Source organism: Ictidomys tridecemlineatus, chromosome 7 (assembly GCF_052094955.1).
Source record: "Ictidomys tridecemlineatus isolate mIctTri1 chromosome 7, mIctTri1.hap1, whole genome shotgun sequence".
Lineage (NCBI taxonomy): Eukaryota > Metazoa > Chordata > Mammalia > Rodentia > Sciuridae > Ictidomys > Ictidomys tridecemlineatus.
This window is the reverse complement of record NC_135483.1, coordinates 10,612,392-10,630,161: the sequence shown is the minus strand read 5'-3', so window position 1 is coordinate 10,630,161 and position 17,770 is coordinate 10,612,392. Positions and strand designations below refer to the sequence as shown.

Sequence of the window (17,770 nt, the reverse complement as noted above, 5' to 3'; positions counted from 1 at the left end):
ATCTGAAATGTCTAAAATATGATTGCAAGGTGTTCCTATAATTTAAGGCATCTGTGGATGAAATGAGATCAAAAGCTCTGCTTTGATCATTTTCTCTTCCAGATTCAAGAGCATCGGTTTTGACTTCTATGTTTGCAGCACAGCATTTTCTCACCCATAACTATTTCCCAATGAAATGCTTTTTTTTTTTCCCCATTAAACATGCATGCTTATGGGGCTGGGGTTGTGGCTCAGTGGTAAAGCGCTTGCTTAGCATGCGTAAGGCGCTGGATTCGATTTTGGACACCACATACAAATAAATAAAATAAAACTCCATCAACAACTAAAAAATATTTAAAAAACAATGCATGCTTGGTCGAAGTAGGAGGTACTTGTTTATTTCTGTCCTATTGAAGTGCCCTGATGTAAAGGAATTCAACTCGGAAATATGAATAGGGAAATATGGAGGCCTGGGTTTCACCTAAGCAAGAATTTTCCAGTTATAAGAACACTGTTTACTTTTCAGCCTGGTGACTGAAGGTAGATGCATTGAATGCAGGTGCACAGAGACCATGCTGTCCAAGCGCAGACAGCGTCAGGAAGGCAGGTGCCAGCTGGTATTAAAGCTCCACACAAGGTAGGCTTTCCTCTTCCATTTACTAAATAAAGGTCAAGTACACCTACAACCTGCTGGATGCCAGGCAGAGGAAGATGAGTGAAACAGTCTCTGCCTCTGTTTACACATAGCTGAGTGGTGGCTGGAGGGCACCAAAGGAAACTTCAACACCAAAGTGATCACTTCAACACAGTGCAGTTAGTGTGTGGACATGGAGAGAAAAAAAAACATAAGGGAGACATGGACACTGGTATTTTAAAAGTAAAATTTCTTTAGCATTTGCTCAAAAATATCATTTGAATGGAAGGGCACGCTCTTTCCTGATTTGCATGCAGTCATCGAGGAACTGGCCACATGAAAAAGGTGCCAAGCAATAAATCCGTATTGTTGCAGGCTTTTCACATCATGACAGCCACTGCTGGCGGAGCCCCTGCCTTGCTCAGGCTCCGTTGCAGGCACTTCATGGCATTCAAGCTCATTCAGTCCCCTGACAGCTCACGGAGGCAGGCGCTTCATTATCTCCATTTCACAGGTGAGGGAGTGGGCATGGTAAGGTTGAGGCAATTTCCTAAGGTCTCAGAAGTAGTGGCTTTGAATCCAGGGCATTTTGACTCTGAGCTGTGACTCTTAACTCCTATACTGTATGGAATGACCTCTTTCAGCAGGTCGCTAACTCTGACAGATGACTTATCATTGCACTTTACAGATAAGAGAAAAATGACAGCTCTGGGAAGTTGTGTCTCAAGGTCACTCACGCTCCAAATGGCATTGCTGGAACTCAAGCAAGAATATTAGGTTCCACAATATTAATGTAGATAATAACCAAACTCTGTTGAATTATTTCATTGGAATTTATGATTTTCAAAGAGAGGATATGGGAATATATATCTAAGGAAGGCAAAGCTAATACATGATGTTTAAAATGAATAAATCCAAAATAGCAATATAACATAATCGTGCTCTATGGCAATAAATATCAGAAGACTAAACATGGTTACTTAGGGGGTTCGAAAGGTCAAGGGATGGTTGGACAAGAATAGTCTTTTCCTATACATCTTTTATTATTTCTTAATGACTTTCTAAATTCCTTTATATATTACCATAGTATATGACAATGATGACCAATAATATATGTACACATCAAAGTGTATATATATATATATATATATATATATATATATATATATATATATATATATTGGGTTCCAAGGCTTGGGTCTTTACTTCTGAGCCACGCAGTCCCCAACATCTATCTTTCACAGACCCAGGAGTAGGTGACTGGAGGCATGACCTTATGAATCTCTGTCCCCACGCACAGGTGTGGCTTCCTCTTCTGTAAATGGAGGTGCTCAGGCACTGTGAGTGAATCAGGCATGAGCTGGTGGCATCTGGCATTTGCTTTCCCTCCCTGTCCAACATTCAGAAGTTCACCTTCTCAGAAGAGGAGGAAGTATTGGGCACAGCACTTCCACACATGTGCAAAACGAAAATTCCCAGTTTTTCAGTTGCCTAACTGCCTGTGTCACTCTGGGGTTGTCTCATCATGCCTGCCCCCCCCCTCACTTTGGCACACCCGGCATCAATGGGCAGCATTCAGGCTTTATTAAAACACAGGGCTGCTGAGTCACAGAGGAACCTGGTGGGAGCAGGTCACAAGGCCAGCAGTGGGTGGGCTTGATTCCGGATGAACAGGGGCCTGCCATTTGCTATAAAGAGGAGACACCCGAAGGGATGCAATCCTGCAGAAAGCAGCTTCTAAGATAGGGAGGCAGTGGCAAGTGGCAGGGACAGAATGGAAGCAGAAGGTAGAGCATTGATTCCTGTTGCAGAATTGTTCTTATTGGCTTTGCAACTCAGGGCCTCAGGAGATGGAGTCTCTTCTCCCGTCTTAGGGCTACACAGATAACAATATCTTCCCTGTTTGTGACAGAGGCTTATTTTCAAAGTAAAATATTAACCAATGATTTTTAGCTCTTATATGTGCAAGCCATTGGGCTAAGTATATTGTAATTATATGCTCACACAATACTATCACAACAGAGGAAGTAGAGCCTGTTATTAGCATTTCCATCTTGTAGGTGAGGAAACAGATACAGAAAGTTAAGTAAACTGCTGAAGATCATGTACCTACTAAGGAGCAGAGCTGGGGTTTGGGTGTCATCTGCTAAAGCTAATACCTATAACTGATGGTTGTGAGATGTAGTTATGTAATTCTAAGCCTTTTGAAAGTTAATAGAAGGGAAAAAATATCAGATGTCACTAGTTTTCAGACTCCAGTGAAGCACTTAAGCATTCTTACCTTACACATAATCTTAACAGGGTTAGATTATCTGATTTTCCTGCACAAATGTAAAGTGGGATATATTGATTTGGAGTGTTAGAAGCTTAGCATTTGAGAAAGGGGGAACTGTCAAGGCACAGGTAATTTCTTAGGGTAACAGAGGAGACAGAAACACATTATAATTATGGATTGAGGACTCTTACCCCAAATTTGTTCTTTCAGCTCTTTCTGGGGATTTCTCACTTGCCATTTTGAAACCTGTGTGATGGAGTGAGTGCATCTCTGCCTTGTCTAGTTTTGTCTTCATTGCCCTCAAATGGATTTTAGTTTGTGTGTCCTTCTGTAAAAGGAGGCCACCCAGACCTAGGAGACAGGACACCTGTTTCCAGAGATGGTCAGAAATACCAAGGAATTCTGGTAATGGCTAGACTTTGACATTTGACTTTGTGTTTTATCACAAATTCCATCAAAAGGTAAAAAGCAGTCACTGCTTTAACCATCCCCCTTATTATGAGTGACTTTCCATATGTGTGTCTAAATTCTCGGGAGTTTTGACTATTTAATCCCTGGTTTCTCAGGGTTTGTTGCCTCCCTGTTTCCATGGTGATTTCCCAGAGATGTTCCTATTTCTGCACTGGCTGACAACCTTCTTGGTTTGCCTTATTTTTTCTAGTTACTCTTTTTGAAATGCACATAGACCAGAGAAAGATGGACTGGGATCCAGAGCAGAGCGACGAGGCTGATGAGGCCAGGTTTCTACAGGGAGAGAAGACTTCTCCAGAGATTGACCGATCACTGGTTGGAATCTGCCTGGATAAGTCCCACTGGTCTCTGGGAGTAGGCAATACCTCCTGAGTGAAGCTCCTTCTCGCAAGACCCTGGGCAAGTGTGTCCAACACCTAACACTTCTGCATTGTTTAGAGTTCACTCTCCTCTTAGAAACTCTGCCAGGAATGGGGTTTTGTGTAGTTCTTCCTCACTCCAGATCCCAGTGAAGGACAGGGGCTCAGAGTCTGAGGATGTAGCTCAGTGGTAGAGTGCTTGCCTAGAGTGAATGAAGCCCTGGGTTCCATCCCCAGCACCATGAAAAAACAAAACAAAAAAATCAAAACCAAAAGACTAGGGACTCAGAGTAGAATCAGTGTGGTAGGCACTTTTTCTAATCAGGACAATTTAGCAATGAAGTTTTTCCTCGACACGTACATATGCACACACGAAGCAGCATACAAAACCCTATACACAACCATCTCAAAGAGTCCTCAAACCCTATACATAATCATCTCAAAGAGTCCTATGTGGATGTTACTACTTTGAGAGTCAAGGTTCTGACTTTCAGGAAATAAATAACTTATCCAAGGCCACAACTCTGAGAAGAGCCAGGCCAGAACCCTGCCTCTGCTGATCCTCCAGCCTGAATGTTTACCCAGCACAGCACACACCTTCTCTAGCAATAATTTTCTCCAGGCAATAGATTTGGGAAGGATCCCAGTTTGCCTTAGGCAGAAATAAAAAAAACTCTTTTATTAAGAAAATGTTCTTTTTTCCTAATGTCAGTTTGGAAGGGATGGGCCAAAAGGACTTTAAAACCACACCCCCACGACCTCATCTTCTCTAGCTTAGTCTTCCATTAGGTGATCTTCAATAGACATTGCTTCATTAAAACCCCCAATTGATGCAAACAGCTAAGTCATTTGTCGCAAAGAGCAGGAAAGGCATTGCAGGGCAGTTTCACGGCCACCGGGAACGTGGGTGGCCAGGGTAGCTTGAGCAAAGTATTGTGTTACCTGCTGTCCGTGGTAGAACACAGCAAGGAGGAACATGGCCATCAGCAGCAGGGAGGCCTCCTTGGTCCCCAGGAAATCTCTGTGGGAAGAAGAAAAACAATATGGTGGTATGGAGGGACTTCAAGGATGCTCCCAGGGAATCAGGTTTGACCAGGAGTGGGAGAAGAAGAAAGTGCCTTCTGAGCACCCACCATGAGATACGGGCTGCACTGCCGGTTCACGCATCAGCTCTTCAGCAACCAGGGTCCTCTAAACAGTGGAGGTCCCCAGGACATACCTGGTAGGAGAGATTCTAGAGCCCAGCATCTAGACAATGTGCCCACATTAGTAATGTCTTCCATTTGCAGGTACATTTTTTAGATCTCAAAGAGCTTGTATGCCTTCTCATCACAGAAATTCATGTGAAGACTTACATCCTCCGATCCCCCTTTTGGGATCTGATCCTCTTTAGAAGACCACTGTGAAATCTTTGTTGTGTGACAGTCTTTATTTTGAGTGCTTTCGTGCTTAGATTTTTGTTGGACACTGTTGGACAAGTTGGACACTGTTTTAAACCTTATGTCATTTTTTAAACCCCTAGATCAATTCTATATGACAAGGAGGACCGTTTCCTCCATTTTAAACCTTCTGTCTCTTAGTAAACCCTTTGCTCCCTTGGAGCTGTCTCTTGCAGGCGTGTACCTCAGCACTAGATCCATGAGCCTTGTGGGGAAAAGCTTGGGGAGGCACGGACCTGGGCTCTCTAGAAGACCCAGCTGCAAAGGCCGGTGGCAAGGACACACAGACGCCCTGACATGACCTTCATCCATGAAGGGCGTTCTGAGGCCCAGGGATCCCTGGCTTTATTCTCAGTTCTTTCTCAGTTCTTCCCCAGCATGGGGTCTTCTCAGGACATGTTAGGCCAGGAGGAAAAAGGCTTGGAGGAAGCAACATTGGACTGTGAAGTGGACATGTGGAGATAAAGCCTGGACCGGCTTTCACTGGTTAAAGAAGGAAACCCAAAATAAAAATATTCAAGTACAAATTATCTCTCCGTAAGATGTGGTTTGTCTTAATATGACCTAGGGTTCTCTCTGCCCAGGTTTCGCCATCTCAGGAAGTGCCCCCTCATCCACTCACCCAGGTCCTTGAGACAAAAGCAGAAATAAAACTAGGGGTCAGTCCTCACCACTCCCATCAACTCAGAGCAAAATCCTGTCACCTCTACCACTACGTACCGCCAGCCTGATTCCAACTGCTACCTTACATGGCTTCCTACAGTCTACTTTCTACAGTGATGCCAGAATATATTTTTTTTTAATCACTGAAACCAGATCCTATCACTCCTTTGTTTAATCCTGTCCCCACCACAAGCACACATAGCCTCAGAACTCACTCCAAAGTAACTCTGATGTGGCCTAAAGACATATGGGACTATCACAGATGAGAAGCAGTACCTACAGGGAGAAGAGCAGGGTCCATCCAGGTGTGTGAAGGCCATCACACGCTTTCCCTTCTCTCTTCTTGCTGGAGACTAGCAGGTGCAGCACAGGGAAACAGGGCATGGACTCAGCTACCTACACTAGCTTCTCACCTAGCTTTGTACTGAAAGGCCCCCCAACCTAAAGTAGCCAAGACCAGTGCGGCTCCCCAGGTAAGTGCAGGATTTAGGAATGGGAATGTGCACTCTCTTGGAAAGGTATTGAGTGCGTAGTGACCACGAGGACCAGAGAGCTCTGGGGACTACAGTAGGATTCAGCACCCTAGTTCCATCTGCTTTTCCTTGGAGATAAGATGCTAATAATGGACCTTAATATGTTTCTTATCTATGGCCCCAGAGAAGCACATAATTACTGAGCTTCTCCTGTGTGGTAGACATACACTGGGAGGCAGAGATAAAGAAAGCACATTGTCTCTGCCCTCAAAATAGGCCAGTAAGAGAAAGAACAAATACATAGATAATTTTATAATATGATAAACTCCATGGAACAGATATATCCTCGTTGCCATGGGAGTGCTTGGGAAGAGAAAGTAACCCAGGCTGCGTGTCAGGGAAGACTTAGGGTAAGACTTGAGGAGGAAGGGGTGGGATGTGTTCCTTAAGTTCAAGACACATCTTGCTTGGCCAGCTGAGTTAACAAGCCTCTAGGGCAGGGATAAGAAATAAATGCCACATGTCATGTTTGAGGTCACATGAAGACTCAGTAAGAAAGTGTTCACATCTACTGGAGCTGTCCAACAAGAGAGCTCAAGTGCAGAGAGTCGGACTCTGGCCCATGTATTTTCACCCCTGCATTTTAGGGATGAGGATTCAGGATTCCTGAACTCACTCACCATGGGGCTTGTTCTGAGGGGACAGGAGTATTTAATGATCATCTTTTCTTTGCTTTTTGTCACTTTGTTCTCTAGCTCCTGAAGTTTGTGGATCTCTGGGAAAATGATTCAGGCTCTGAACTCTTTGAACTCTTACAGAACCAGGATGCAGTCTTGGCTCTGCTACCCATCAGGTTTTGAGCTTGGGCATGTCACTTAATATCTCTGTGTCACAGTTTACTTTGTCATCTGTGCATGACTCTAATAATGTTTACTATACAAATATGAGGACCTTCTGGCCCCCCGTCTTCCTCTCCCACCTGGGAGGAGCATGGTGCTGGTGCTTCTACAGATCACTCCTGCACGTTGCTTGGTTTGAGTGGAAGATTTCCTAGGTGTGGTGCCTTCTGTGAATCCACGAATCTGTCCCAAGCTCCTGTTCGGCCTAGTACTTCTGAGATCCTTTTCTTTGTGATGCAGGAAACTTATTTTAAGCCCAGCAATTTATCATTGGAAACACATTTTCAAGAGAAAACACAAATACCTCTTGAGTCATTTTGAAAGTAGTGATTGACCAAAAATAGAAAGATGACTAGACGAAACTCAGAAGCAAAAGTAAAGGAAAATTGTGAACAATCTCAAGTGTTTAGCTGTACTTCAGATGAAAAAAAAAAAAAAGCCTAAGTAGAGACTGCAGAATATGCACAGTAAGTCAGCCAGGCTGAGAAACATCCAAAAGAAATTATGCTTTGAATTTAGAAGATTTTTTTGTAGCCTCTCTAATTCTTTGAAAAACTTCTGAAGAGAGCCAAATGGCTGAATTCTGTACCATATTATAATACTTCACTTGATATTGAGTGTTGGGGACCAAGGACATTTTAAACTGATTTATTTGGATTAATAAAATCATTGAGTAATACTGCTGTCTTCCCATGCTAACAGGAAAGAACATCATTAATCAAAACATGTAGAATAATGAAATTCTCAGGGTTATGATAATCTTTAGAGAGTACCTTATCTGATGTATCTTAAAGATTAGTATTAAATTTGAATATTACTCATTAAAGAAGTATTTATGATAATTGTAGTATATTTGGGAATTTAAAAACTTACCAATAAGAAAATAAAAATTATCCTTGGAGTCAATGAAGTGTCATTTTCTTTTACCGCATGAAAATATGTTGACAAATGCAGGATTCTCTGGTGCATACTATTTTATAACTTTATAACATTTTAACTCATAATATTTTTTCATAGTATTTAAATTTAATTTTATAACTTCATAACATTTTCATAACCTATACTTTTGAACTTATTATAAATCATGAAAACAATTCTATGTCACAAAATACAATGTATATTTGTTAAATCCACTCAGTTCTGTAGTATGTGTATCCACAATATAATATCACTTGCAAGCCTTTTATTTTATCAGCAGGAGACTGTGGACCAGAGAGAAGTTACTTCTTCATGGTTACACAGCTCATCTGTGTCACAGCTGGTTGGGAACTCACATCTCAGCTGCCAAATTCATAGCATTCAGTATTGAGCATTCAACTCTAATTTTTAGTTTCGTTATTAGTTCCCATCCGCCTCCATGGAACCTATAATAGACCATCCCATTTTAATTTATCTTTTATTCTAGTGCATATTAATGATATACATTTTTAGGTGCTTATTTTCTATTACATTTGAGATGGTCACTTCTGGCTTTGTCATATCAAAAATAATAGGCTATGATACTTATTCTGGAGAAGGAGAAACCAAAACTCGGGTGTTAAGTAATTCACTCTAGTTCACAAAGGTAGTTCAAGGTGACAACTTATCAATCCAGATCTCAGTTATCTTTTTCATAATTCTGTACTACATGCAGCTACTTATTGTTGCTTGACCCTAAGCCCCTAAATGGTGGATATGATTCTTATTCGTCTATGACTCTGTAGCACTGGCCAAAGCTGACGACAGAGGGTAGTGTGTGTTGAGTGGATAGGCAGGTGGATGAATGGAGCTTATGTGATGTTGGATGGATGCTATTTGGCTTCCACCCTGTATGTGGGCTATCTCTTGGGTGTTCATTCCTCATCTACGATGAATGCCACATGTGGATAAGTGTAACAGAATTGACTTTTGTTGTGGGGTCACATGCAACATAGAAATGCAGGAGGGCTTCTTGGAAAAATCATTAAGTTTCAAGATGATGACAGCAGAGCATTAAACCAATCACAGAACCTTTCTGAATGCAAATGGGGATCAAAGTGATAGCAATTTAGGTGAGAAGAAATCTGTCCTCATGCTTCCAGATCCTGCCAGCACCATCTTTCATTGGTTTTCTTTGAAAGTGCTTCCCTATGTATTTTTTCTTGATGTTATCTATTCCAGTTCATTCTCACTTGTGAGAGCCTCATCTGGTATCACCTTTAATGTCTGGAATGCCTTCAATGCACGACATTATCGGGATAGTCTTGTCAGGATGATGATTTTGTTAACTGTGGTTTATGTAGCCTGGAGACTGCAAAGAACCCCCTTCCTCATGCTGTTTAGCTCCAGAAGCCTGAAAGGAGAATGAGAAGGGTCAGGAAATGAAGCATCTGAATGTGTGTGCATGGGGGATGTGACAGAGTGGAGGAGTGAATAGGGAAATAGAAGATAAAGATGGTACTTGTTCCTTTTGGAAGCATCTACTTTGTAACAATAAGTTCATGGTAGATGTTGAGAGATTTTGTAGATTAAAATAATGTCCTTGTAGATCTTCTGGAAGTGAAGAGTAGCATGAATACTGTTATTGTCACTCCCAGACTTCAGTGTAGACATTGGAAGGAGACTCGTTCCACCACTACCAACACTTACAAAGTGGGCCAATTATTACTAGAGCCAGAGAAGTTAATACCCTTAGTAAACATATTGTGCTGCCTTTCTACATTAGCAATGTGGCCACTCCCGAGCAGAAGCAAGAGTCAAAAATAGATTCTAGGCTCTCTGACTTGTATTGTAATATATTCCACTATTTGCTTATCTTTAAAGAAATCTACAAGGCATTGGTGGCACAGAAATAATCTCTTGTGATTATCAGAATGTATAGCTAATAGAAACTATGAAAGGGTAAGGATAGAAAATGTTCTGGAACAAGCTAGAAAGGTTAGCCACACGGAATCACATTAATTTTGAAGCAAGACAAGCAAGTCCAAAAGCAAACTGTTCATATGAATGGGCAGCACATGGTTTAAGGACACCAGTGACAAAAAATTTGTAGGGGTTTTAGATGAGAGTAATAAGATTCTGAATGAGCTAATGTTCCTTTCAGGTACTCATTCACTTAATATTCCAGAAATATTCAATTGGACACCTACTGCCAGATACTCTCAAGTGCTGAAATATAAACATGAGAAATAGTCCTTGCCCTCAAAAGCTCCTGTTCCAATGGAAGAGGAAGACATAGAAATTAATAACTGCAACACAGAGAGGTAGGGGCACTGACCAAAATTATTCACATGGATTAGAAAATAGGAAGTGATTAAAGAAAGTTTCACCAAGGAGACTGTCCTTGAGAATGATGGGCTGGAATCTGGGAGACAGAGCATCAGGACAAGGACATTCATTCAGAAGCTCAGGAGGGAAGAAGCACGTGACTTCCTGTGCTTAGAGAGTGTGGGCTGCAAATGCTGACCTGTGAGTCATAGAAGATAGACAGAAACAGTCAGTGTGGGCCAGAAGAAGAAGAGCTTGGAAATCCTCAACAAACTAGTGGAACTAGCCTCTTATAGTTAAAGGGAGCCCATGAAGTGTTTTAAGATGTGTGGATTGACCAGATGGTTTTGGGATGGGTGAACTGAGAATAGATGCTAGGAAACCAGTTAGGGAATGGAAGTCCACAGATAAGGATGAGGAACTTTCTAGAGTGGCAGTGTTTGTGATATGAAGCCATTATATTTAATGAAATGTTAGCATTAATCAGTTGCTTATTCTATGAAGACTTTGTGCTAAGACTCTATTATCAATTAGATTCTTTTTATATGCTCACTATTTTAATTTTCTTCATGGATGAGAAAAACAGGGCTCAGAGAAGTTAAATAATTTTAAGTGAAATTGTTCAGCAACACAGTTGGTAGAGGGGAGTGCTGAGATTTGAATCCAGCTGTTAAATTTGTACTCACATACATTACGACATATGGGCTTCCCTGCAAGGGATTCTGGGGAAGATGAATATCTAGGGACTGATGAGATGCTGGGGGTAAGGTGCCTTTTGTTTTGGGGCTCAGTGTTATCTACTGAGACACAGGCTTGCCATGGAAGGAATCCAATGAGTAGATTGGGAGACACCAGGCTAAAGCATTTGGGACTGCTCCAGAGGAGCAGAATCTGCTCTGTGCAAGGTTCTTCATGCTTTCCATCTTTTATATTTTACCTGCTGAAGGACACCTAGAAATCATCAGCAGGAATGTCCCTGGACTAGTGTGAGCTCCTAAAGCATTTGTTTAGTCTCATCAGCAGAAGCAGCCTGACTGCCAACTGGACACCATGGTTGTTAAGCCACTGTCTGTAAAGCTGCTGAGACAGAAGGCTGACTGACTGAGCTCTTTTATTTCTTATTAATTTACTTTGATTGACAGCAGAGAGTGAAGCAATACAAGACTAACCAATGTCTGACCTCAAGTCAGGAAAAATCTGAGAAAAGCTCTTGATCATCAGCAGCAATGAACCTGGGGTTACCTCCACTTTCACAAGAGCTTACTTAACAATGCAACTGCAAACTTCTCTTGAGGACATCAGAGCAGAATTCAGAACTGCACTTCTCTCCTTAGAAGCAGGAGATAATAAGAATGAACATATCGGGCTGGGGATGTGGCTCAAGCGGTAGCACGCTCGCCTGGCATGCATGCGGCCCGGGTTCGATCCTCAGCACCACATACAAACAAAGATGTTGTGTCCGCCGAAAACTAAAAAATAAATATTAAAATTAAAAAAAGAATGAACATATACTGAGCATATACTATATGCCAGGCATTTTGGAATCTCAGAATAGCCTTGGAACAATGTTATAGATGGAATTGTGTCCCCCTCAAACACATATGTTGAAACTCTAACCTCCAGTATAGCTGTATGTGGAGACAGCATCTAAAAAGAGATCCTTAAGATTAAATGAAGTAATAAAAATGTGGGCTTTAATCTAATAGGCCTGGTGCCCTTATAAAAAGAGGAAGAAGCACCAGTGTGTTTTCTTGCTCTCTCTCACACACATCATTTAAAGTCCTAGCAAGAAGGTGGCCATGTGCAAGTCAGGAAGACAGCCCTCCAATCAGCTGGAATGCAATCAGATGAAAGCCCATCTGAGACTTTTCACCTGAAACTTGGTCCAGTCTGTGGGATGTTGTGATGGCAGCTCAAGTCGACTAATAGAGTACATCTATTCCACTTCAGCTGTGAGCCAGGTCCAGAGATGGGAAGTGATTTTGTCAACAACAGAATCTGGATTTGAAGCTAAAGCCAGGACTTGTCGCATTAGTGCGGTGCTTCCCTTCCAGTGAATAAAGTTCAGGGTTTCATTTTTACAACAAATGTGGCCCATTTTATTCACATATCTCTTTGCCTTCTTTTGTGCTCATTTCTGTTTGGTCATGGGACACCTTTTGAACTTCTTACCTAATTTGGAACTGTTCTGACTTTCCTTCCACCCTGGCAATATGGCGGGCAGTTCTTCAGCCCTCTTTAAAAAAGATGCATGCAGCATTTACACGCATTGCCTTTAGAGATGGAAAGATTCAAGTTTGAATCCAGATCTATTATTTAATGGCCATGCACACCCAAGGAATTGTTAACCTCTCTTAGCCTATGTTCTTTAAAATGTTACTGTGAAGACTTAATAGGGGGAAACACATGTGTGTAACAACCACCCATTAGTACCTACCAATTATAAACTGTTATATCTTGGTTACTGTGAAGAATGCTGATTGAAAATGAGAGAGCAACCCAAGTGTCCATCAAAAGATGAATGGATAAAAAAAGTGAAAAAAAGTGTGGTACATATTTACAACAGAAAGCTACTCAGCCTTAAAAAAAAAAAAAAGAAGAAACCTTTCTATTAGCTACAACATAGATGAATCTGGTGGACATTATATTAAGTGAAATAGGCCAGGCACAGAAAGACAAATACTCTTTTTTTTTGGGCACTTATATATAGAATCTTAAAAAAGTTGAATTTTAAGAGGGAGAGATAGGGGGTGGTTACTAGGGTCGGGGGTAGGAGATTGGGAGATATTGGTTGAAGGAGACACAATTTCTACTAGACAATGGACATAATTTGAAGAGATCTATTGTACAACAGGGTGACTATGGTTAATAACAACATATTTTATTTTATTAGTATAATTTTTTGGGCACCAAGGATTGAACTCAGGGGTACTCAACCACTGAGCCACAACTTCAGCCATATTTTGTACTTTATTTAGAGACAGGGGCTCACTGAGTTGTTTTGGGCCTCACTGTTGCTGAGACTGGCTTTGAACTCAAGATCTTCCTGTCTCAGTCTCTTGAGTAGCTGGTATTACAGGTGTGTGCCATTGTGAGTGGCTGACAATGTATTTTAAATGTGAAAATTTCTGAAGAGTAGATTTTTAATGTCTCTCACAACAAAAAACTAAGTATGTCAGCAAAAGCATATTAATTAACTCAATTTAGCTACTCTAACATATATCTATATCTATCTATCTATAAAATCCTTTCATACACCATAAATGTACACAATCTTTATTTGAGAATTAAAAAGAAAAAAAAACTCTTGTGAAATATGTGAACAACCCCATAGAAAATAGGGCAGAGGACATGACCTGGCAATTTTAGTAAAAGGAAGCTCAACTAGTTAATAAGTAAATAAAAAGATGCACAAGTTTATTCATAATCAGGAAACTGCAAATAAAAACAGTGAGATCAAGTGCAGTCCCATAAATTTGGCATGATTTAAAAAGTCTAACTATGTTGTGTGGGAGAATAGGGGGCAATAGGACCACTGAGCATAAGAGGGAAATCATTCAGTCATGTTAAGGAGCAATTTGGAAATATGATGTTTTTAAAAGTGGCAAATGCAAACATCCAGCAAGTGTGTTTACATAAACTCCAGGAGTCAAGTATAGTGATCATAACTGAAGCCTTTTTTTATGATAGGAAAAAAACTGGTAATGGTCTAAATGTATTCATAAGTCAAAAGTGGGAATATATTTTGGTATGTTCATATTATATACAGACCATAGCTAAAATGAATTAGATCCACAGATGTCAGCCTCAAAGGATCTGAAAAATACAATATTGTATGACTACAAAATGATATTACAAAACAATTATAGATATGGACATAGCTAAATATGTATTAGAAGTCATGCAAACAAAGGATATATATTAAGTGTATTAGGAGTTGGCTCATGGGAGGGGGAGAGGACTTTGACCTTGGAGGAGGAAATTTCAACAATATCTGAAATGCTTCATTTTTATTTTTGTAACAAATACAAAAATGCATGTGACTAATTATACGCATTATTTATTTCTGGGGTTGGTTCACAGATGCTCATATTAGTTTCAGGCACATTTTCTGAGGATTCTTGAAATATCTTGGCTTTGTTTTTCTCTTTATCGGTTACTCCTCTGGCCTCAGCTAGACATGTGTGCTTCCTACACCTGAGCCCAGCCAGCCAGCATTCAATATGTGCTCCTTCCCTTATGTCCTGTGTAAGGCCTGGTTTCCCAGGAGACTGCAGAACTGGCCAAGTGATGTCACCAGGAAGTGCTTCTGGAGAATCGACATTGACCATTGGAGGAAAGAGAGAGAAGGAGCCCAGAGACACATTCCTCTGTGTTCCTCTGTTCTGAGACACTCCCCCACCCTACAGCTTATCCAGAGATACTTTAATCAGCAGAGCAAATGCATCCTCCAAGGCACCAGCTGAATCACTTTACAACCTCTGCTGCCAGCATAACAGGACACGGCTCACATTTGCCTGCAGACTTCCTTTCCCTCATTTTCACAGCCCTGGAGTTGCATTAGCACTTAAGCATTGCCTTATGAGCTTTTCTCTGAGAAATCCAGGCTGATGTCACTTTTTGTATTTTTCTGTACTTTAAAAAATAACAATGCAAGGAGCATACGTGTTCAATCCATGGTGGCTGCTATCATTAATATTGCAATAGCCAAATTAAAATCAGATCCTTCCAAGTCTAAGAGCTGCTAACATTGAAGAAATCACAAATTACGAGATTTGGAGGTGATCTGAACTATTACTTAGGTACTATTTAGTCTAAAATTTAATTAACTAATCTATAATTTATATAAATAATTTGAAAAGAAGTGGTTTTACTTAGATTTATAAGTTAGAGAATGCCTGAATTGAAATCTAACTCAATACCAAATCAGTCCCACAGTTTTTATACCCAGCTCAATGTATTCCCAATGGTTTCACCTCCCACTGAGCGCTGAGCAATGGTGAATGCTTACTCTCCACTGTGGTTCAGGTTGTCATAACGCAGAAAGAGACCTGCATAGATGGTTTCCGTCAACAGGGCATAGATGGCAATCATAATCAGCAGCACAGCCAGCTTCAGAACGGAGTTCAGTCGAAGGAAAACTGCACAAGTCACCATGGCCAACACGCCCGTGAAGACGAAGTACTGCGAACAGAGAACAGGGGGTCAGGCTCCACAGTGACTGAAGAGGCCCCCTCTCCTAGCCATGGATGCCGACAGCTTTCCTCATACAGATGTTTGCTGAGCATTTCCACTTGGAGGCCTCAGGGCCTCCTGAAATTCAATAGGTGCCTAACTGAACTCTATTTTCTTATCTCCCAACCTATGCTCCTACTTCTGTGAATGAGATCATCATTGACACCATTCCCAAGCCAGAACCCTTCCTCTTCCCCATGCTTCATGGTCAGGCCATTCTTAGTCCATAGGTTCTACTTTCCTAACATCCACATCCTGCCAGCCTTCTCCTTTTACCTAATCATTTTAGTTCCCAGGAACACTCTGGAATAGTTTTCTGGCACCTCCAAGCCCTATCCAATGCATGCTGTCATTCTCTACCCAGTATTTCTAGATCTGATCATGTCAGTTCTTGACTCAGAAGTCCTTTTATTGCTCTCCACCCCCTCAAATTGTTTTTCCTTCTGAACAGCAGGGCTATTGCATGCATCAGACTCCCTTTTACTCTCTAGACCCTGCCCAGTGCCTCAATGTCTCTGCTCAACTCAGGTGTCCATGTGACTAAGCCTTACTCCTCCAACAAATGTCAATCTAGTGTCCTTTCCTCTGAGAAGCTTTCCTGGATAGCTCTGAATCCTGCCTCATTCCTCCATTGCACCCTACAGAGAACAGCATGATATCTATTACCCTGTATCTGGAGTAAACCTTTCAAATTACAAGTTTAGAATCACTCCAGAGATGGAATACTGGAGTGTTCTCCTAGTCAGTCGAATCAGCCACAATTCACCCTTCCATGGGAAGCTCCTCAGCCTATCTCCCTTTAGAGATATTCTAGTATATCATTCCAGATTATGATTCCAGCGGGAAAAGAAGAACAAACTAGCATTATCTAAGGTCCTTTTTGTGACAGTTTGGTCTCAATGCCTCTATACCTCTATATATTCTACCTCATAAGCTGAGAAACTGAGGCTCTTAGAGCTTAAGTCAATTGCCCAAGATCTTGAGATATCAAGCAGCATCTAGGTTACCTGGGTACAACTAGCTTATATAAATATGACTCTAATTGGAATACTGGGCTTGATAATCCCTAAAATCCCTACAGTCCAGGGTGTTTGTAACAACTGGCTTTGCTATGGGTAGGGGAGATAGATAAGAATTTCTACAAATTCCTGAGTAATTCAGTACTGAAGACATGTTTAAGACTTCTTGAACAACACTGACTCATTCATGCAACTTGTCAACAAACATTGACATAAACAAATGTGGATAGTGCCCTGACTGAGAACAAAGCCCCTGGGCCTCAGGAATGGAAGAGGCATTGTCCCTGGCCTGAAGGAGCTGTGTCTGATGCATCTTTCCTAATAAATACAATTATGTCCTTGTACCAAGTGGGGTGATAAGCTTTCTTTAGCTGTCCTGTAAGATCCTTCCTTGGGCAAGATTTTTAGGTAACTCATCTTGATGCCTCTGTGCAGGAAAATGTGTGTGAGGTGACCAGCAGATAAGAAGTTCATTCTCAAGTGTTTATTTTCTCTATTCAGAGAAACTCCAAGACTCTCCATTTTAACAAAGGATAAAGAAAAGCAAAATAGATCTGAGGGGTTCTCAGTTCATTGTTGCTTATATCCCAATGAAGGTCTGTGCATGGCTTTGTCAATATAAATTAGGAATCATGCATTAGATCAAAAGTCATTGAAATGATTTTGCCCCTCAAGCAAAGACTTTACAGGGGAATAATTACTGAATTTAAAAATGCAACAAATATTTATTGAGTGCCTATTGTAATCACAGCATGAAGTGGGCACTGGAAATCCAAAGGAGAAGAAATGACCCAAGGCTAAAGGAAATCCTGGTTAAAGAATGTGAAGCAAGTGTGAAGATGCCAACAGTAGTATGCTGTGGAAAGTGCTTTGTCAGCAGTGTGAGCAAACTCAAAGCAAGTACCCAGGCAGGAACAAGTATGGCCTGTGGGGAGAAGGCAAGGGTGAAGGTTGGACAGGAGGGGTGGGTTTGAACCTGACCTTGAGGAATGGAGAGGATTTCACCTGTTAGACAATAGGAAGACAGGATGGCATACATACAAAGCTAAAAGGAGCAGTGGCTGGAGAATTAATTCTTTGGGCTATATTAGAGAATCAT

At 41.2% G+C, this 17,770-nt stretch overlaps 1 protein-coding gene across 4 annotated transcripts in view; it reads right to left on the bottom strand.

Moving 5' to 3' along the window:
• Nucleotides 1–17,770, bottom strand: part of Adcy8 (adenylate cyclase 8) — a 216,573-nt gene that overhangs the window by 33,669 nt on the left and 165,134 nt on the right. For all 4 annotated transcript variants that reach the window (XM_021724125.2, XM_078016706.1, XM_005316148.4 and 1 more), the window contains 2 exons: nt 15,429–15,601; nt 4,661–4,739 (listed from right to left, as the gene is read on the bottom strand). In XM_021724125.2, the coding sequence (XP_021579800.1) occupies nt 4,661–4,739; nt 15,429–15,601 (252 nt within the window). The remainder of the gene's footprint in view (nt 1–4,660; nt 4,740–15,428; nt 15,602–17,770) is intronic.